The sequence below is a fragment of the Oenanthe melanoleuca genome, chromosome 14 (genome assembly GCF_029582105.1).
Source record: "Oenanthe melanoleuca isolate GR-GAL-2019-014 chromosome 14, OMel1.0, whole genome shotgun sequence".
In the NCBI taxonomy this organism is placed as follows: domain Eukaryota; kingdom Metazoa; phylum Chordata; class Aves; order Passeriformes; family Muscicapidae; genus Oenanthe; species Oenanthe melanoleuca.
Genome location: NC_079348.1, coordinates 15,306,858 through 15,328,455, shown reverse-complemented (window position 1 = coordinate 15,328,455; position 21,598 = coordinate 15,306,858). Strand labels below are relative to the sequence as shown.

At 55.0% G+C, this 21,598-nt stretch overlaps 1 protein-coding gene across 2 annotated transcripts in view; it reads right to left on the bottom strand.

The window, feature by feature from the left end:
• The window catches only part of LOC130259209 (ankyrin repeat and fibronectin type-III domain-containing protein 1-like), a 194,436-nt gene extending 173,902 nt beyond the window's left edge, over window positions 1–20,534 (bottom strand). For both annotated transcript variants that reach the window (XM_056503262.1, XM_056503263.1), the window contains exon 1: window positions 19,598–20,534. In XM_056503262.1, the coding sequence (XP_056359237.1) occupies window positions 19,598–19,716 (119 nt within the window). In that variant the 5' untranslated portion in view covers window positions 19,717–20,534. The remainder of the gene's footprint in view (window positions 1–19,597) is intronic.
• Window positions 20,535–21,598: the final 1,064 nt, after the last annotated feature.

The window sequence follows — 21,598 nt, the reverse complement described above, 5'->3', positions numbered from 1 at the left end:
TTGTTCCAGTTGCAAAAGCTCTCCATGATCAGCACCCCAGGACTGGAGGTGCCTCAGCAGTGCCCAGCACAGGGGCTGGTCACTGTCCTGGGCCTGTGGCCACACCATGGCTGGTAGAGGCCAGGTCCCACCAGCCTGTTGCCCACCTGGGCACAGCTGACTCTGCACCACACTGCACCCTCTGCCAGCAAAGCCTTCTCCCCTGGCCATGTACTGTAGTTAGGATTTGCATCTTGAGCTGCAAGGCACAACCAGCACAAAAAGAATTCAAGCCCTCAGCCCACCTCAAAACTCCCAGATAACCTGAATTAACCAAATAAAGAAACCAGACTGTTCAAGACTGAAGGGATAAAGATTTCCCTTGGGACAGTGAAACCCACAACACCAGAAAGGGATTTGAGGTAGAAAACAGGTCACTGGACAGGTACTAGGGAAGGTCCAGACTCCAGAAAGCCAGACTCACACAGCAGGGACTGCAGAGGTCCCCAGGAACACATGGTCATGGAACATGGAGAAACATAAATTAATACAACTGAGTTTGATGATGGGGCTCCAGATCTGCAGGGGTGACCAGGACACACATCCATGTGTCAGCATGGCCACATGCTTCCTCTTCCCAAAGCCCAGAGGCAGCCCAGGCCTGCAGGGGCATGAGAGCACAGCCCCCTCCTCCTGCTCCAGCCAGAGCCAGGGGATGGTCCTCAGGTGACCCCTCAGGGATGACACTGGCCCAGGCCATGCTCCAGGGATCCCAGAAATGCAATAAAAAGGAGCAGAGCCCAGCACTGTTGGAGGGTGTCCTGTGCTGAGGGTCACCCCAAGGCTGTCCCTTGTTCCACTGCTTTCACAGAATCCACAGCTGAGCCCAAAAGAGCTTCCCAGCACACTACAAGGCTGTTCCAAAAAATCACAGAACCACAGAGTGGTATGGGTTGGGACCTTAAAGATCATATTCCAACCCCCTGCCATGGGCAAATCTCATAATGAATGGTACAGATCCTTCAAATTCCCATCTAAAACTCAATTCTTCACCGCTTATGCTCATTTGTTCTCGTGCCAATATTAACCTTTAGCTTAAATAATTATCCCTCCTCAATGGTGTTTGCTCCCATGATTAATTTTCATCATAATGAAGTTCCAGCCCCTTTCTGCCTGCATTTTTCAAGGCTGATTAACGCAAGTTCTTTCAGTCTCCTCTCACAAAATTAGCTTTCATTTCCCTATGGATGTTTCCACACCCCTCACTGCCCTCCCTCTATCTTGGACTGAGCTTTCCCCACCCATCCTGGAGCACCACAGAATCCCCAAATGGTCTGGGTTGGAGGGAACCTTAAAGCTCATCCCATTCCACCCCAGCCATGTCCAGGGACACCTCCCACTGTCCCAGGCTGCTCCAAGCCCCATCCAGCCTGGCCTTGGGCACTGCCAGGGATCCAGGGGCAGCCACAGCTGCTCTGGGCACCCTGTGCCAGGGCCTGCCCACCCTCCCAGGGAACAATTCCTTCCCAATATCCCATCCAGCCCTGCCCTCTGGCAGTGGGAGCCATTCCCTGTGTCCTGTCCCTCCATCCCTTGTCCCCAGTCCCTCTGCAGCTCTCCTAGAGCCCCTTTAGGCCCTGGAAGGGGCTCTGAGGTGTCCCTGGAGCCTTCTCTTCTCCAGGTGAGCACCCCCAGCTCTCCCAGCCTGGCTCCAGAGCAGAGGGGCTCCTGATGATGATGCAGACTTGAGCTCCTGGTGCAGACAGCAGGGCAATTCCTCTGCCTCCCTGCATTTCCACCACTAAATTTTACTCCATTTCACACTCCAGTGCTCAGGGTCACACAGGCAGAGTCTATCTTGCCAAAGCTCCCAACTGTCACTGTGTCACCATGGGTCCTCACTCCCACTCCAGATGGCAGCAGCTCCCAAGTGGTGCCAGTCCAATATCACTCAGGAGAGCAGGCACAGGGCCAGAGTGGTGCCATGGTGGTGCCATGCAGCCACCTCCAGGGACACAGCACACCCAGAGCAGTGCCACCTCCAGGGACACAGCACACCCAGAGCGGTGCCACCTCCAGGGACACAGCACACCCAGAGCGGTGCCACCTCCAGGGACACAGGTCACACCCAGAGCAGTGCCACCTCCAGGGACACAGGTCACACCCAGAGCAGTGCCACCTCCAGGGACACAGCACACCCAGAGCGGTGCCACCTCCAGGGACACAGGTCACACCCAGAGCAGTGCCACCTCCAGGGACACAGCACACCCAGAGCGGTGCCACCTCCAGGGACACAGCACACCCAGAGCGGTGCCACCTCCAGGGACACAGGTCACACCCAGAGCAGTGCCACCTCCAGGGACACAGGTCACACCCAGAGCAGTGCCACCTCCAGGGACACAGCACACCCAGAGCGGTGCCACCTCCAGGGACACAGGTCACACCCAGAGCAGTGCCACCTCCAGGGACACAGGTCACACCCAGAGCAGTGCCACCTCCAGGGACACAGCACACCCAGAGCGGTGCCACAGTGCCATGCAGCCACCTCCAGGGACACAGGTCACACCCAGAGCAGTGCCACCTCCAGGGACACAGGTCACACCCAGAGCAGTGCCACCTCCAGGGACACAGGTCACACCAAGCCCTCAGACACAGCACATCCCCCACAGCAGGGCTGGGCAGCACATTGTGACATGAGGTCAGCAGTTTGTTGGTATAAATCAACCACATTCTCTCTCATTTCCCACGTGCTGCTGCTCTGCTGTAGAGGAGAATCAGGAAAAGGTAAGAGCCATGAGTTGAGGTAATAATTGAAATAGAGTTGTTGGTGGTGTATATTATTATCATTATTATTTTTGTTATTGCTATTATTGCAATGAAAATGGAGATAAATCAATCACATTCTCTCTCAATTCCCAGCTGCTGCTGCTCTGCTGCTCTCTGGGGTTGGGGCAGGGACAGCAGTGCCACAGCCATGCCAGGCACTCAGCACCATCCTGCCACCCCAGGCCCCACGCTTCAGTGGGATCAGCATGGAAACAAGCTGTGCCAGGAGATACAAAGCCAGAATTAGCTTCCCAAGCAGTTTCCATTCCAGCAGAACATTTGTATCTCTCATCCTAACATATTTCACTGGCACAAGGCAACAGGGACAGAGCTTAACACATCGCTGTGCTGCATAAATGAGTTCAAAACATTCCTTTTTCTGTGCATGTAAATCCCAGGATACCTGTGTGCAGCTCCATCACCTGCAGAACCTCATTAGCATTTTAGTGCTCCCGTTCCTTTTGTGCTCACAGGGCCACTCACAACAGTCACATGGGGGAAAAAAACCAAAAGAATTCACTCTGTTAGAGAAGCAATTTTCAAGCTATGTATCTTCAGGCAGCAATTTATATTGTCAGAAAAAGCAAAGCAGCTAGAAACCTTTTCAGCTCTGAAATCTGAACTCAAATTCCCAAGCACAATTCAGCTCCATGGATTTACTATCCCACTTGCTACTGTTGAACCACAGCTGGCACATAAGCACCACACAGCCCCTCATTCATCCCAATCCCCCATGGAAAAGGTAAAACCCATGAGCTGAGGTAATGATTGAAATAGAGTTGGTGGTGGTGTTTATTATTATTATCATTATTATTGTTGTCATTGTTATTACTGCAATGAAAATAAGAAAAAGAGAGAGAGGAATATAATCCCAGATAGATAAGTGGTGCCCAATACAGTCTCTCACCACCCAAAAACCCCAGTCTGTTCCTCAGCAGCAGTAAACCTCTCCCAGCCAACCCCCCAGTTTCCACACTGGGTATGACATTCCATGGTCTGGAATATCCCTCTGTCTTGGCCACGATCCCTCCCAGTTCTTGTCACTTCCCCAATGGAAGAGCATGGGAAATGCAAAAGTCCTGGAGTTAGGGGGAGCATTCTCCAGCAACAACAAAACCACCAGTGTGTTATCTACTGTTCTCATCCTGAATCTAAAACACAGCCCTGGACCAGTGAGGGGGAGAAAATTCAGCCTATCCCAGCCCAAAGCAGAGCTGGTGCACAGCTCAGAGGCTCAGCAGCCAGCGCCAGGCGGGACCTGACAGCACCAGGAAGTCACATTGCATCTCCGTCTGCTTCCCAAGCAGGCATCCCAGCTGGGTGCTATCAAGGATGCTACATCCCATTAGTAAAGATCCCTGATGGAGTGTAAAGCTCAATTAGAAAAGCCACAATCAACACTGTTACAGTGTATATTTAGCTGCGTTCAGCATTTGGGTAGGAAGGAGAGCACATAATCGAGTCATGACACGGGTGGAAAAATCCTCCTGGCTGGCTGTGAGAGCTCAGGCAGGAGCCCAGTGACAGCTCTGTCAGCCCCAATCTGCAGCCAGATGGGGAAATGTGGGAACATCAGCAGGGGCAGGTCCCTGCCCCAGCCCCAGGGACAGCTGTGGGGCAGCAGTGACCGTGCCAGGCTGCTCCAGCAGCCCCTGACACCCAGCAGCACGGGAAGAGGAGAACTCATCTCCAAAGCTGTACTGTGTCCAGCACCTTCCCCATGGTGACATCCTTCTCCAACCCAGGAAAGAGAGGGGAAGGGCTCAGAGGGGAAGGGAGGGAGAAAGAAAAGTTTACTGCAAATTAAAAGCCAGCTCCTGCTCATTTCTGTGTGGGAGAAGCTGCTCTCCAGAGGGCACTTCCAGCCCAACCCAGAGAGTGTGGAGTCTGCAGCTTCCCAGGGCAGGATAGGGGAGCTACCACAGCAGCCCCAGCAGAACCCCAGCAGACCAGAAAGGGCAGCAGAAGGGGAAAATACCCCTAAACCCACTGCTCACACAAGCCAAAAAGGACCCCAATAAGCCTCACTGATTTGTATGATTTGCCCAGGAACAAAGCAAGGACACCTCCTGCACGTGTCCTGGAAATGCCCGAGGATGGTGACTCTCCAGAGAGTCCCACTCCTGGGAACAGGGAAGCCTTCATCCTGCCACAGCACCCAGTGCCAGCAGCTCTGACACAAACCTGGGCAGCCTCTGTGCTAATCCATTCCCAGAGGCAGGCTGCTGGTGGAACACAGCAAGGAGAAGAGGAGTTAATCTGGGCAGGAAGACTAAGGAGGGAAAGAGCAGCAGGGCAGCAGCAACTCCAGACCTTGCCCACCTGCTCCAGAGCTGTGGCTTGGTGACTGCCCTGTGAGGAACATGTGAGGCTACTTCCAAGATCCAAGGGGGACAACACGTGTCCCAAAGAGTTCACAGCCCCAAAACTCAACCCAAAAATAGACAGAGAGGGCTGCCCCTCCTCCTGCATCACCACATCCCACAGGTAACTGGAGGGGGCTCCCCTACCCCCCCAGGTAATAAATTCACTAAATCTACCGAGCAAAGGAAGTGATAAAGCAGAAGGTTTGGGGTACATGCTGAGAGGGTGGCAGGAACAGGGGCCAGGAGAGCTCAGTTATTGCACAGGGACACCAGCCCGTGGCTGCTCACTCACTTCTCAGCCCGCTCCTCCAAGGAGGTGTAACTTAGCAACCTGACCTTAAAAACTCGGCAAGGGTTCCAGCTGGATTCAGGAAAATGGGAGATGTTACAAAGCAGGAGGAGCCATTACCCACCAAACCCCCTCTCAAAGCAGGGTGTGGGGAGAGGGGGTGCACAAACAACGGCTGCAAAATGGAAACAAATCAACAAAATACCCACATCCATTCCTGAAACAGCTGGTGGAGATGCAGCTGGGTGTGACAGGTATGGGGGAGAACACAGGTCCCAAAGGGTCACAGTCCCAAAGGCAAACAAGGGTGTTAAACAGCCAGGGCAGGAGGAGCACTGCATCCAGCTCTGGGGCCTCAGCATGACATGGAAGTGGGACTGCTGGAACAAGTCCAGAGGAGACCACAAAGCTGTTTTGAGGGCTGGAGCCCCTCTGCTCTGGAGCCAGGCTGGGAGAGCTGGGGGTGCTCACCTGGAGAAGAGAAGGCTCCAGGGACACCTCAGAGCCCCTTCCAGGGCCTAAAGGGGCTCCAGGAGAGCTGGAGACGAGCTGTGTCACTCCTGTGGAGTGACAGGACACAAGGAATGGCTTCCCACTGCCAGAGGGCAGGGATGGATGGGATACTGGGAAGGAATTCTTGGCTGAGGGCTGTTGAGGCCCTGGCACAGGGTGCCCAGCGAAGCTGTGGCTGCCCCTGCATCCCTGAAGTGTCCCAGACCAGGCTGGACAGAGCCTGGAGCCACCTGGGGCAGTGGAAGGTGTCCCTTCCCATGGCAGGGGTATAACAAGATGAGCTTTAAGGCTCCTTCCAACCCAAACCCTTCTGGGATTGTGAGGTTTCCCCACAGTGCTCAGCTCCATGGCACAGGATTCCTCCTGTCCTGCCATGGTGCCTCAGCTCACTTTGTGTCCCTGCCCAGACACAGAACTTGCTCCTGCAGGAAGCAGCTGGGATACCCCACCAGGCTGGGCTGAACCAGGCCAGCCCAGCTCCCAAAGCCCCAGGCAAGGCACCACTGTGCCTCTGACACCCCAGGCATGCACACTGGGTGTAAGCTCTGCTGTGAGCCTGGGGCTGAGCAGAGATTTCAGCAAGGATCTCCTCCATCCCCACCCTGACAGCAGGAGACAAGCCAACATCTACCTGCAGCTGCTTTCTGCAAAAGGGCTCTGAAGGAGAAGCAGCAGTGAGGGAGAGGGGAAGCACAGGAGGCTGCTGTGCCCCAGAAGCTCTTTCTGGACAGAAGAAGGGGCAGCAGGGGCAGCAGCCCCTGGGATGCAGCTCAGGGCAGTCCAACACCTAAAGCAGTGGCAGGACCCCCTGGAGGGCAGGGAGTGTGGTTTAAGGGGATCACACAGCAGTGGTGAAGCCTAGGGAAGGAGTGTGAGAGGAAGAAGTCAAGTGCTAACACACAGAGTAGCCTTGGAAACCAAAGCCTGAGGATTTTGGCAGAGCTGAGCCTTCACAGAGCATCCTTACCTGTTCAAATCACCAGTTTGCTCTGCAAACCTTATCGGCTGTGAGCAAACCCATGAGTCACTGGCACTATTTCCAGTGACCCTGTGGATGACAAAGCCAGAGAAAATCACTGAGAAATCTTCCCTTTGCATTCAAAAAACACCCAAACAAAACACCTTCCTTTCTAGCTGGCTGTTTTATGTGTGTGAAGAGTAGAAAATGAGAGCTGAAACAGAGCATCTTACATCTGACTGTGAGACAGTTTCAAAGCAAAACAAAACCCAGAACAGCATTCAGTGTGCAAGTTCAGAAAAGGAGAAAACCAACCATGTGAAGCTATAAAAATACCTTCCCAGGCTCAGCTGTGAGCTGGTAAATACCATGATTTCCACCAGCTGGTTTCCAAAAGCTTTTTCTCCTGCCACCTTTCCAACTTGCAGAGCATCTCTGCAGCGGGGCCATTGCCCGAGCACTGAACTAAACACTGCCAGCATCCAGGGAACAATGGCTCCTGTCCCTACAAACTGCATTTTGATTTGGAGGGATGTGGGAGGGCAGGACAGGGGGTCACACACTCCTGGTGCCAAGGGCATTCCTCAGGAAAACATTTCAGAGCTGCCTGGAGGAGGATTCAGCACCACTCCCTGCTATGAGCCCCTGTGCCTGAAGCCCAGCCCTGCTCCCAGCACCCAGGGGGTTGGGAGCCCTGAAAAGGACCAGGAGTTCATTTTGTGGCAGATGCTGTCTGAAAAGCCCTGAGCTCCTGGGTGTGTGACAGCCAGTGTCACTGCCCACAGCCTCTCTCCCACCAGGTATTTCCCCAGTGCTAAAGAGCTGCTGCTGCTACTCACCCCTGGCACCACGACATCCTGGCACACCAAGCTGGGCAAAGCCATCCCCAGGGAAACAAGGTGAAAAAACACAAACCCTTCACGTCAGCACTCACAAACTGTGAGCTGGGGCTGTGTTTTGTAGCAACGCCTCCATTTCACCATTCACTGGAATCCAATTGTTGAACGGATAAGGAAATACATTGGAGCCAGACACTGCCATTCATTCATTCAAAAGTATGTTGGTTTTTTTGTTAAAAGAACCTTTTTTCCAGCTCTGTCGCAGGCAGTGAATGACATCCCCAGGCAGGGTGATGCTCCCTCCTCCCCCAGCCCTGGAGCACCCCACGGGGTCCTTGCTGGTGGTCACCCTGCCCTCTCTGTCCCTGTGGTGCCACCAGACCATCCCCTCCACATCCTGCAGGGGAGAGGAGCCCTGGGCACTCCCCGCCCTCCTGCTGCCCTGATCACACCCCATTAACAGGGGCAGAGCAGGGACCAGGTGCGTGGGAAGGCTCTGGCAGAGCCCAGCTCAGACCTGCTGGAGCAGCTCCTGAACTACAAAAAGTCCAAAAACAAAAATTCCCTAGGGCCAGGGAAAGAAGCAGGAAGATTCATGGAACATGAACTTTAATCCTGCTCACGTAGTTCTCTGATAAATGGGGAGAGATGGCAGACAAAGGTGAAATGAATCTCAGCACAACAGTGAAGCAGAGGAGCATCCTCCCTCCTGGCAGCTCCAGAGCGTGACCTGCATCCTCAGGGAGCAGTGTGGTGACTGTCCCCGTGTCCCCGTGCTTATAGCCAGGCTATGCAGTCCAGAGGAAGCAGACAGGATGGCCCCAAAGGCATCTGGGATGTCCCAGGCTCAGGGATCGCTCTCCAGGAGTAGGGCTGAGGATTACAAAGAAGGGTGTTTGAGATGCAGAAGGAAGCTCCTTCCATGCTGAAAGTCAGCTCAAGAGCAGGATGTGACCCCGGGGATAGCAGGGCCTGGCCAGCCCTGAGGGGCACAGAAAAGCCTGGCTGGGAACACAGCAGGGGCAGAGTGAGCAGAGCAGGAGCAGCGCCTGGGAGGGAAGGACGGAGGGCAGGAAGGACGGAAGGAAGGAGCACGGAAATGAAGGATAGAGCGAAGGAAGGAAGGACAGAGCGCGGGAAGGAAGGAAGGACAGAGGACAGGAAGGAAGGACAGAGCACGGGAAGGAAGGACAGAGCGCAGGAAGGAAGGACAGAGCGCAGGAAGGAAGGACAGAGCGCAGGAAGGAAGGACAGAGCACGGGAAGGAAGGACAGAGCGCAGGAAGGAAGGAAGGACAGAGCGCGGGAAGGAAGGACAGAGCGCGGGAAGGAAGGACAGAGCATGGGAAGGAAGGACAGAGTGCAGGAAGGAAGGAAGGACAGAGCGCAGAAAGGAAGGACAGAGGACAGGAAGGAGGAAGGACAGAGGACAGGAAGGAAGGACAGAGCGCAGGAAGGAAGGACAGAGCACAGGAAGGAAGGACAGAGAACAGAAAGGAAGGACAGAGCACGGGAAGGAAGGAAGGAATGAAAGACAGAGCACAGGAAGGAAGGACAGAGCACGGGAAGGAAGGAAGGACAGAGCACAGGAAGGAGGAAGGACAGAGGCTCACTGCCACCTCAGCAGGACCCACCACACTCCGGTGACCTGCAAGGCCAGGACAGAGCAAATGCCTCCCATTCCCCAGGTTCCCCAGATCAGGCCACAGACATTGTGCCCTGGCTCCTCTCTTTTGTTCTGTGGTGTTTATGTATCCCTTGTCTCGTCTGAAACATTTTTGAGACAAAAGCTAATGAAGAACAAGGAATGGATGACAAACATCCGGCTCTGTTATTTAAAGGTTGGCTCATTTACAAGATATATAACGTAACACAACTGCCTGCTTTGCATTTACAAACACCTTGCAGGCTGGATGTGAAGGGGTTCAGCATCACAGTCACCTCCAGCACCCACCTCCTGCCGTCCTCCCATTGCCCCCCATTCCCAACAGAATCCCTGGAGCAGGGCTGGAGCCCAGAGGCTCCTGCACCACAACCCCCAGCTGCTGGTCCCATTCCCAGTCTCATGACACAGGACTGGTCTCCCCTGTTGCTTCAAAATCCAAGTCACACGACAGAGGAGACAAAAAGCTGCTGAGATCATTTGGAAAGGATACTGCTGCTCCTGACAACCACAGGGGAGATGCTTCAGGCCTGAATTTGATGTGCTCCAGCACAGAAAGACACTCCAGACAGCTGGTGGAGCTGCTTGGTTTGCTTGAAATCCTATAATTTCTGCAGCAGGACCAAGTTTGCCAGCACTGGAGGTGCTGATCCATCTCTGACTATTAATCCCTGGCAAAAATAACTACTCATATATGTTTTGGTAAAAAAGCAGATTTATAATCAATCACAGGTTATGTTGTTGTTTTAAACCTTCCTGGGTACCACCTTTCAACCAGAGCCTTAGGCTGCTTTTCATTTTCCTCTGAAGCACAAGAGGCAGGTCACCACCATGGTCAGAGAGGCAAGCTCAATGAACAGGAAAAAATTGTTATGCTCCCAGTGTATCACAGTAAAATTCCTTAAAAAGAGGGTTTTCAGTGCAGGATTAATGAGGGTTGAGGGGAGCTGGCAGCAGAGCTCTGGCAAAGACCAGCAGATGCTCATGGCCAGGAAAATGGAGTTTATCTGTCTTGTGAGGGGAAGAACAGGAGCAAGCAGCCCCAAAACAGCCCAGAGGAAGGGCAGCCTGGGCAGCAGCACTCAGGACAGGATTCCTCCAGGGCAGAACCAGGTCTGGGTCCCAGCCAGCCCCAGGGCCCCACTGCAGAGCAGGGACTGACCCATGGGGCTGGGCTGGGGGCTGCCCACGGGGTGCAAGGAAGCAAAGCCCAAAAACTTCCTATTCCAGACACAGCTTCAGCTGCCAGGCTGTCTGGAGAATGACAGAATCATCAAGGTTGGAAAAGACCTCTAAGATTCTAAAATCCAACAACCAACCCAGCACCACCATAATTTTCCATGTCCTCAAGTGCCACATCCACACATTTTTTTAGTGCTTCCAGGGATGGGGACTCTGCACTTCTGTGAGCAGCTGCAGCTCAGCACCCACAGAGGAAGGCAGAGCCAGGTTCTGCCAGGGGAAACACATCCCTGCTGCAGGAAAAACATCCCCTAAAATCCTCAGCTGGAATAGCCACCCACTCTCCCAGTCAGGAATTTGTGCCTGCCCCATCCCTGGAGGTGTCCAAGGCCAGCTTGGATGGGATAGTGGAAGGTGTCCCTGCCCATGGGGTCAGAACAAGGTGAGCTGAAAGCTCCATTCCAGCTTAAACCATCCTGGGATTCTGAGATAAATTTTATCTATTTGTTCTTTAAAGCAACATAAAATGCACTGGAGCTTTCCAGTTTTTCTACAAACATGGATTTGCAGCCAAAACATTGATGTACCAAGGACAGGCACACAAATCCTGCACACAGGGCAGGCAGCAGAGGGCCTGAAGCATCCAGGCAGCCAACAGGAACAAAAACCAGCTCAAGGGGCTTCCAAACACCTCTGGAAGCACATGGATGCTCCAGGCAGCAGCACCCACACCCCACTGAAGGGGCTGCCTGGGGTGGGGGCTCTGCTCTGCTCCCCCCCCCACCAGGGAACCAGGAGGAGCTGCTTATTTCCACCTGCCTTCTTTCCATCACAAAAAAATCCAAAAATTAAAACTAAAAATATCTTGCATTAATTTGTATAATTGCCAACTATTCCTACAGGAAAAAAACCACAGAATTTTTGTGGGGAAAAAATGTTTTAATTATTAAAGTAAGTATTCTAGTTTTCCCATTTGAAATATTCCCAACAGTAGTGTCCTTTTTTCCTTTCCTCTTTGAAATGCTTCTTCGTGGGTCCAGAGAAAATCTCTTTTGTTGATATATCTCCTCTCCCTTCCTCCCCAGCTCCCCCTGAGCTGGCTGAGCCCACCTCCTGCAGGACAGCATCACCTGGAGCTGTCCCTGGAGCAGCCCTCTCCTCCCAGGGGGGGGGCTCTCCCCCACCAAGGGGCTGCTTGAAGGACAGAACATCCCCAAACTTCCCTGCAGGAGCGTGCTGGGCTCCTGCACCAGGGGCATGGGCAGAGGATATTCTGTGCCCAGACACCTCCAAATCCCAGTGGCATCTCCTCCCTGCTTCCAGGCTCTGCCACCATCCCACAGGCACCCACAGCTCTGACACTTTCATCCTTCCCCTGTCCCCGCTGCCACTCAGCTCAGTGTGACACAGACACCAACCCCCTCCCTCCACCCCCAGGTGATGCCACTGCAGGGGGACATTTCCCAGGTGCTATGGGGCAGGAGCACCCACAGCTTCCCTGTGCCCGCCAGGGCCCCCAACTCCCACCTGGAGCAGAGTGACAAAGCCACCCTGCCACCCAGCCAGGACCTGGGCTGCCCAGTGTTCCCTTGCACCCAGGGGCTCACAGGTGTCCCCCCACCACATCCTGGGACTGCCCAGTGTCCCCCCACACCCCGGGGGCTGCCCAGTGTCCCCCCAAATTCTGGGGGCTGCCCAGTGTCCCCCCACATCCCGGGGGCTGCCCAGTGTCCCCCCACACCCCGGGGGCTGCCCTGTGCAGTCAGGAGCAGGCAGAGGAGGGCACCCAGAGCAATCCCATTCAGAATTTTCCCCAGCAGCCACCCCTTCTCTCAGAAGCTGCTAACATTCCCACTGCTGTCTGGAATCACTTCCTCCCTTCTCTCCCGGTGTCATTGCTGGGGCTTCTGTTTCCTACCTGCGCCTCCACCCAGCTGTGACTCAGTGCCAAACCAGTGGGAATTAGGAATCCAACAGCCTTTCCAGCAAAGTGTGACTCACAGGCCAAGGCTTTCTGCTGAAGGAGCCAGCTCCTGCAGTCACGCTCTGTAATTCCTCCTAATACCAGTTCCATTCTCTTCCTCCCACTACCCCATCCAGCTACCACTCCAAAATAAAGGATACCCATTCATCTTTTTCTGCCTAATTCAGGCAAAGATGAGCTTCAGCTTGTGCAGAAATTAGGCAGCTCCCAAGCTCATCTCCCATCCCAAAGACTGGCCTTCAAAGGAGACTGGAAGCCAGGCAGAAAGGGAGAACACTGGGTGCAATCCTTGTTTTTAGCTAAAATACGGCCCTGAACCCCAAAAAGATGACCTTGAGAGCTCAGATGTGGTCTGTCAGGTTCAGGAGGCTTTCCCTGCCAGCTCCCAGGCCACACTTTTATGGGACAGATCTTTAACATCCCTCTACACACTGCCATGGGAGCAGGTTTTTGAGGAGCAGGAAGAGGCAGAGGCCCAGAGCATCCCTGGCTCTGTCCACATCACCTCCCCCTGCACCCCAACAGCACAGGAGGGGACAGAGCCACAGCCCACAGACAGCAGGAGCTCTGTGCAGCTGAGACCACAGCCAGGGGAGCTGGAGCTGGGAATGCACCCAGGTGTCCCCCTGTGCACAGGAAGCACAGAGAACCAAGAGCAGCCAAGGTCTGGGGGAGAGGCCCCTTGCCAGGACAGCTCTGTTGGGGAGACACACTTCTTGCTCTGTTCCTGACAGATCCCAGGCACGGTGCTGCCAACAGCAGGGAGAACAAAGCCAAAAGGCTTCTTCAGGTTTAATTTACAAAACCCAGGCAGCTCAATCAAGCAACAAAAGCTAAATGTCACTTCCTCCCGTGACACTGCCACTCTGCTCACAGTTGTTCATGTCTGACAGCTTGTCATTGTCATGAGACACCGGGGACACAGCCTGGGGAGGGTGGCACAGCAGAGGGGAGGAAGGGTCAGTCCTGCAGCTCACCACAGACACCAGCACCCAGAGACACCAGCACCTCTGTGAGCTGAAGGGAACAAGGGACCCCAGCAGGCACAACCACACAGGGCAGGTGGGAAACAGCACAGAACCATGCAATGGTTTGGGGTGGAAGGGACCTTAAAGCTCATCCCATCCCACCCCTGCCATGGGCAGGGACACCTCCCACTGTCCCAGGCTGCTCCAAGCCCCATCCAACCTGGCCTTGGGCACTGCCAGGGATCCAGGGGCAGCCACAGCTGCTCTGGGCACCCTGTGCCAGGGCCTCAGCATCCTCACATGGAACAATTCCTTCCCAATATCTAAATCTCCCCTCTTGTAGTTTAAAACCATCACCCCCTTGTCCTAGCACTGTCTGCCCATGTAAAAAGTCACTCTCCCTCTTTTTATAATCTCCCTTTAGGCACTGGAAGGGGCTCTAAGGTCTCCTCAGAGCCTTCTTTTCTCCAGCTCTCAGCCTGTCTCCATGGCAAAAGGTCTCCAGTCTTTGGAGCATCATTCCAAACAAGCCTCACCCAAGAGGACACAGGCTGCCTTTGAAGACAGCCCCACAGAGCTGTGCAGCCCCAGGCACCCCAAAACCTGTCACCACACTTCCAGCCTCCAGCTGAATGAGGCTGAAGTTCCCAGCTCCAGCTCCTGAAGCTCTTTCCCTCATTGTTGCCCAGCCAAACTGTGAAAGTGCTGAGGCTCGGCTGCCTGTTCCAGTTAAGAGGATTAATGGATGCTCTGTGAAACAGGCATGGGCTGAGTCACCCACACCGGAGTTAGGACTTCCAGCACAAGCACTGACCACTTCCATGCACTGGTGATGGACATCCATTTGTTAACAGGTTACAATGGTCTGTTGCAGCAAAAGATGGGAATCCATGCAGCCACACGTTTTCCTGCTGGTGTTTCAGCAGGCAAGGGAGGTGTGAGCACTGGGAAGTTTGGAGTACAAGTGTCACAAGCACCTTATTGACTAATTCTAAGTGGAAACTTCCCACTTAACCCAAAACACTTCCAAGTTCCTTGCTAGTTTTCTCCCTTTAAAATGCAGATATCTTTCCATATGGACATGTCACTTGGAAGCAGAAGGGTTTTGTTCAAAACGTGCCAAAAACAAAGCAGGAAAAGTCAGTCAAACTCTCAGCCATGTAGGAGTCACCCCTTTGGGCATCTTTATGTGCCATCTTTACCTGTCTCACCCTGTGTGCTGCTAACACAGGAGCTGTTCCCTCGGTGCAATTTCCCCAGTCCAAAACTTGCCAGTTCCTTCTGTCCCCCACCACAATTGTGTGCTTGAACACAGACGTGCTGTCAGAGCTGAGGAGATATTTTTAAGCACCCAAAAACAACTAAGCACAATCCTGCCAGGAAAACATTCCCCACCACCCCTCCCCACCTCACAGCCCATCACACTGCACACTGAGGACATGGATCAGGGTATCAATGTGGTAAAGAAACCTGAAGGAGTGGGGGTAACAGCTCCCCATGGCAAAAAGCAGCTCTTGGTCCAGCTTCCTACAAGGCTTGGGACAGGCTCTGACCCTGGGAGCAACAGGAATGCTTGGACCTGCCTCTGCCCCCCAGGAGTGCACAGATGGAGCATCACCCCAAGCACCCCTTCTTCAGCTGGAGATTATCTAATGGCATGGCAAAAAACAGGTCCAGCAGGTTGGAATTTTTATGTAATTCAATTCTTACATAATCTAATTCATTGTTAATTAACACCAACTTCCAGCTCGGGTACTTTGAGAGAAAAGGCAGCAGAACCCTAAAGCTGCCACCCTGCAGGCCCAGAAGAGCCAAACTCCTCTCCTCCCCCTTCCCCACGCTGAGCTTCCCTGGCTTTCACCAGAGGCCACCCCAAGGCAGAGGAAGCTCCTCTCCTGCAGCCACTGAGCACACATGGTTTCACCCCCAGGGTTTTGGGGGGTGTCAGCTCTGCTGCCTCCAGGGCTGAAGGTGCCCCCCAGGAGCAGGATGCAGGATCCAAACCTAGGCACTAATCTCCCCCATATCTTCTTTTCCATAGCTAGGCAGTGATCCCCTGAGGAACTCATCAAAGCCCCTCTGTGGGGACTCTGTGGGGCCTCAGGGACCACAGAGAAGGGGACAGGTCAAAGAGGGAATAGGCATCGACTTCCTAAAGCCAGGGAAGGGATCTATCTCAGAACAGTCCTGGGTCAACAGTGAAAGCCACTGAGTCACTTCACAAGTTCCTGCCTAGAGGAGAAAATTTCTATCAAATGCCACCGCTGGACAGGACTTGGGATTTTTAGCAACTTTCAATTGGGATTTTTAATGATTTTTTAATGAATTAGCTACTGTTGCAGGTCACCTCTGTGGTGGTAGAACTGGCATTCTCAGGCAGTTCTGCTTTCCTGCATTGCACCCAGACTGACAGCAGCTCCAAGAGCGTCCTTGAGAAATTCTCCCACACCTGCTAACTCTGATAGGGGATCCCTGTCCTCCCAGAATCACTGCAGGCCCCAGGGGCCCAGCCCAGTGCTCTGCCAGGTTGGTTCACTGCTACCTGACAGCCAACAGCAGCCTGGGAAGTGCCACCAAGCTCCAGAGAGTTCCATTCCCCCGGAGCCTCCCTGGCTCGTTCACAGCAGGGCAGGGCCCTCTCTCAGCCCAGTGACAGCACAACAACACAACAGGGACATTCTGATCCACTTGGCAAAAGCTTCAGGAACCCAAAGTCAGTTGTCCAGACCTTCCAGTTTACAAATAGCTCACCAAAAGAAGAGCCACTGAGTGCAATTTGCCTTTCCCTTCCATTTCTCCTCCATCCCAGAGCAGATCTCCTGTGCCCTTCCTGACAACACAGAGCTGGGCACAAGCACCTCAAAGGCTGGCACCACAAGATAACACAAAAACAACCCCCCAGAGCTCAGCAAGCACCCCCAGCCCCTCCTGTGCTTCAGCCACAGGCCCTGCAGCCAGCTCTGCAGACAAACCCTCACAGCCCTGCGATGCTCCCAGCTTGCATCCCTCACCAAACCCTCCTGCTCCAGAGCTGTCACCTGGAGCTTCTCCTTCATCCATCACTGCCCCTGCTAGACCGAAAAAAAATTGCTGCAAGTAAATCAGCTGTACCCTTGGGCTGGGCTTGGCTGGGGAGCTCACTCCCACTGGCAGCCCCTGCCCCAGCAGAGCTGCACAGGGGACACCCTGATCCCCACCTTGTCACTGGGGCCTCCCAGGGACAACCATCCAGGTGATCGATTTAAGGAGGAGGCAGCTGTGGCACAGCCCCACCTGCAGCACAGGGCTCAGGCTGACACAGCACAGAGGGACAAACCAGGACACTCTGTGCCACAGGTGGGGGCAGAAGAGCTCCTGCAAGCAGAGCCTTTGCCCAAAAGCACCTCGAGTGAGATGATCTCCTGCTGGGCTCCCCTTCTGCACACAAGTTGGAGCCCACAAATTCTCAAGCCCAGCAGACTTACTCATCCCAGCTCACTCATGTTGCTTTATCTGGAGGCGTAGTTTAAAAATGCAGGAATATTATTTAAAACCGTAACTGCACACCTGCTGATTTCTGTGAGGTCCTATGAGAATGCGTGGGACCACTATATTTAGAATTTAATAACTCCAGTCAGTGCATGCTCTTGACTGAGTGCCTGCCTACGTCTGTTCCTGTGGTCCCAGAGGATTATGCAGCCTTGGGAAGCATGGTGGGAGCCTGGCAGCCCTGAGCAGGACCAGGGCAGGGCTGTGCTGAGGGCTGAACCCTGCTGCAGGATCTCTGGTACCTTCATGCTTGTGGAAAGTGGGAGCTGAGGATCTTATCTCCAAGCTTCGCTGGCCCACAACAGAGTGAAGAAGTGAAGTAAAAGCAGAAAGTTGATCAGCAGAGCTGGAAGGAGCACCATCTAGAGCAAGGGCAGGGCCAGACATTGCAGCAGCTGCATTGCATTGGCTTTTGGATCCCAGCCCTGGAGATTTCCTGGGGCTCCTCAAGGTACACACACTGGGGGGGAGGGGGACAGGCAGAAGCTCCAGCAGCTGGGGTGACAAGTGACACTGATTTCAAAGCACCCCACACTTCAATCAACACTTAGTTTTACTTTCATTATCAACCGTGGCAATCAAGGCAACGGGCTCAGCATCCACAGGTGCATGAGCCCTGTCACTTGGGGTCAGGGACACCAGGAAATCTGTCCACACACTGTGATCCAGCCCAGGGGAGCTGCCCTGGAGCAGCTGCACGGCCCAGGGGGCAAAACAGCTCTGTGCAACTCCAGCTTGGCCACGGCAGAGCACCTGGGCATGCACAGGATCTCTGCTGGGGGAAAAGAATCACCAGCCCCAGAACTAAGCCCTGGCAGGCAGTGGCCCTGGTGGCCACATCTGATCCACACTGAGCCACAGTCCTGCACGAGGGACAACTCGGACACAGAATGGTTTGGGATGAAGGGACCTTAAAGCTCATCCCATCCCACTCCCTGCCATGATGATACCAGGAATGCCTTCCACCAGAGCAGGATGCTCAGAGTCCACATCCATAGCCAGCATCTCCTGGAAAATTTGGTACATGAGCTACACACCATCAATGCCACTTCTGTGTGGCTCACATGTGGCTCATGTCCCAGAGCTAGGAAGGCACCATGACATCTCCCATTACAGAGGAAACCACCCAACTCAACGACCCCAAACCCCCAGGTCCAGGACTGTAGCACCCTGCATGGGGCAGCACCACCTCCTCTCCCTGGGGCCAGGCACTGGCACACAGCAAACCCCAGCATGTACTGTGCTCAGCAGCACCTGGACTACACACCTTCCTCACACCCAGCTCCACACCAGCACAGCCAAAACCTGAGGGCAGAAACCAGGGTTTCTGTCCACAACCCCAAAAAGGAGCAGAACAAAGCTCCTGGCTCCACCAAGAATGTTTCTGGAGAAACGAGTGAGTGGGGAAGAGGCGACTCCTGTTCAAGCCCCAGGGAGGAAGGGAGACAGTGGTGGCTGTGCACACCTCACAGCAACACCAGCACCAGGGCTCCAGCTGCATCCGAATCTGGAGATATTTTAATTACCTGACAGAGAACAAACTGCTCAACGAGCAGGGAGGAAGGCAAGTGTACCTTCCTTGGTGGTACCTCGGCGGGTTTTTTTGCTCTGTGTGTCCCTACACAGACCTACACCCCACAGCAGCAGGGGGGCACTGTCTGCAGGTCAGCAGGAGATCTGGGGACACGCTGCTCAGGCTGAGCCCACACAAATGGGGAAGGGCAGCACTGAGTGCTAGCCCTGTCCTACAGGCTGCATGAAACATCCGAGGAGAAGCCACACAGGAACAGAGCAATTTTCTTAATTGCAGTAACTGTGTTTACATGCAAAACAAGGATGTGTGCAAGCCCCCCAACACAACTCTGAGCGCTCACACACTCCTAGAGCATTTCCAGTCAGCCCAAATGCCGCCCTCCCCATCCCCTCTGTGATCCCCTCTTCAATCCATACCCCAAACAAGCGCTGATGAACCGTGTGCCTGTCTGCCCAGAGGAGCTCCCCTCTCCACTGCCCAGACCCTTCCTACATGACAGGAGGCTCCATCAGCACCTCGTACATCCAGATTCCACTTCCCCTGAGAAGGCACTTCTTGCTGCCCCTGCAGAGAGGCTTCTGCACGGGGCAGGTGGAAGGAAGGGTGATTTTGGTGCAATGACCTCGCTCCTCTGATGAGGGGACAGTGCAGTGGCACAGCAGGGAGCACCAGGCAGAGGTGCACGTGGTCACCCAGCAGACACCCAGGATGTGGCACCAACACCTGGGACCTGCCCTGGGCAGGGATGCCAGGTGACAGAGCGTGTCAGAGTCATCCCGCAGCACTGAGGGATGTGGGACCCCCAGACAGAAACGGGGTGATGCTTCCAGAGCCCTTGGCTCGCTCCCAGCCCCCTCCCAGCCCCAAGAGAGATAAACACAAAGCAAAGCAGCGAGGATTGCACATCCCATCCCACAGCCCCAGGCACACACGGAGGCACCAGGACAGTCGGTCACTGCCAGCCCGTACCTGCACTCGGTGACACTACAGCAGCAGCTCCCGCTGCGCCGGCCCCAGCGCCGGGAGCGCAGCTCCGGCCTCGACTTCCTCAGGCTGAAATACTCCGTCAGCTTCCCAAACGAGGCCATGGCTCCCGGTGTCCCTGTGTCCCTGGGCACACTGGTGCATGCTACACGCCGGCCGTGCCTGCTGCCAGCCCCTGGCACCGGAGGGAGCAGGGCTGCGGGACCAGCACAGGGCAGGAGCAGCTCAGCCACCAGTGACTTGGACAGTCCACAGCATGTTCCAGTGAGCCCTCAGATGGAGGGTGCTAAGCCCTTCTCCCTGAGCCAAGCACGGGTCCCAGCTCAGGGCAGCTGGTGGCTGCACATGTATTTCATGTGATGCTGCAGAGCTGAGTGAAGGAGGAAGAGGAAAAAATTTAAAAGAGCTCGCTGGAAAGGGTCCCTCGGTGGCGCTGGCAGACCTCTGCGAGCCCCCAGGCTGAGTGGCACTGGGCAGGCTGGAGGAGCTGCCCTCTGAGCAGGCGGCTCAGCGTGGCTGTGGTGGCCCTCAGATGAGGAAGGGGATGAGGTCTGATCTCAGTGGCGATGAGAAACCTCAAGAAATCGGCTGCTCGATGAATTTCCAAAGGGTCTGCTCTTACAGCGTGGAGAGGATGCCCACTTGCTCTTCCCAAGGCTATTCAGAGTCCACCAGTTTTCCTCCCTCCCTGTTTTCCAGAGCCGAAGGCACCCTCAGCTGCCAGCAGCACCTACCTACCATGACTTTCCAGCCTGTCACCAAACACCTGAGCCTAAGGAGAGGGACAGGCATTTAAAGCAAGCGAGGTTGATCCAGGTAGAGGTCACCTGTGAGCTCTGCTCCCCACGCTCCAGCACAAAGCCTCTCCACAGCAGACAGCAGACACGGGAATGCTGCGAACCCGAAGGGAAATCCTCCTGCCAGCCCTCCCCTAGTCAGGAGCACTTGTCTCTGCATCCTCAGCGCCTGACGCTAGCTGGGCGGAGAAAAAACAAGGGCTTCGGAAAAAAACCACCCAAACCTTGCTCCAGCCCCACGGAGCAAAGCCAGATCAAGTCAGTGAAGCGTATCAGGGGAAGGGGTGTCTGAGGCGACTCTCAGCCATGCCAAGAGAGGAAACAGCAAGAAAAACTGGTGGTAACTCAGCTGGCAGAGCCCCAAGCTGCCTGAACACCCTTTTATCCCTCCGGTGTGGATGCCATGTTAAAAAATAAACAACCTGCATTCATTGCTATTTCCCTGCTCAGAGCCACCCCCTGCAAGCAGCCCCCTCGCCACCAGGGACAGCCATCTGCCGCCGAAAGCCCTTCCTGACCTTCGCTTCCCTCCTCCCTTATTTTCTTTCTTTTCCTGTAGACTCCGGCTCAGCTTTCCCCTGGGAATGAAACGCCTGAGCAGCCGGGTGCGCCCCGCGGAGCACGGCCCAGGGACACTCTGTGACCGGCACAGCCACGGTGCCCGTCCGCGCTTTTTGAGGGGGCAGAATTTGTCGGCAGCATCCCCACCCCGGCTCCCCGCTCCGGGCGCTGCCGTTCATCCCGCAAGCGCAGCCCTGCACACAAAGCAGGGGGCTGGCGATGCTCGGGGGCTCCGTGCCCGCGGGGACCCTCCACGGGCAGGCACACCGGGAGCTCCCCCGGCACACACGGGGAGGGAGAGCGGGGCTGCTCCCCTCTGGCAGCTGGGAAATAAAGCTGCTCCCGCACAGCCACCCTCCCCCGGCTCCCACCTGCTCCCTGCGAGGGGCTCCGCCGCGGCTGGGGACGGTCCGGGGCGCTCGGTGGGCTTGAGCGGAGGGCAGAGCATCCGCCGGCTGCGGCGCGCAGCGGGAGCCGCGAACACTGGCACGGTCACCCCTCTTATCTGCCATCGGCTCCCCGTTACCGAGCGCGGTGAAATGCAACACGCCAGAGGAGGTCAGATGAGCCGGAGCGGAGCGGAGCAGCCGGGGGAGAGCAGAGGGGCTGGCGGGAGGCAGCGGGGAGC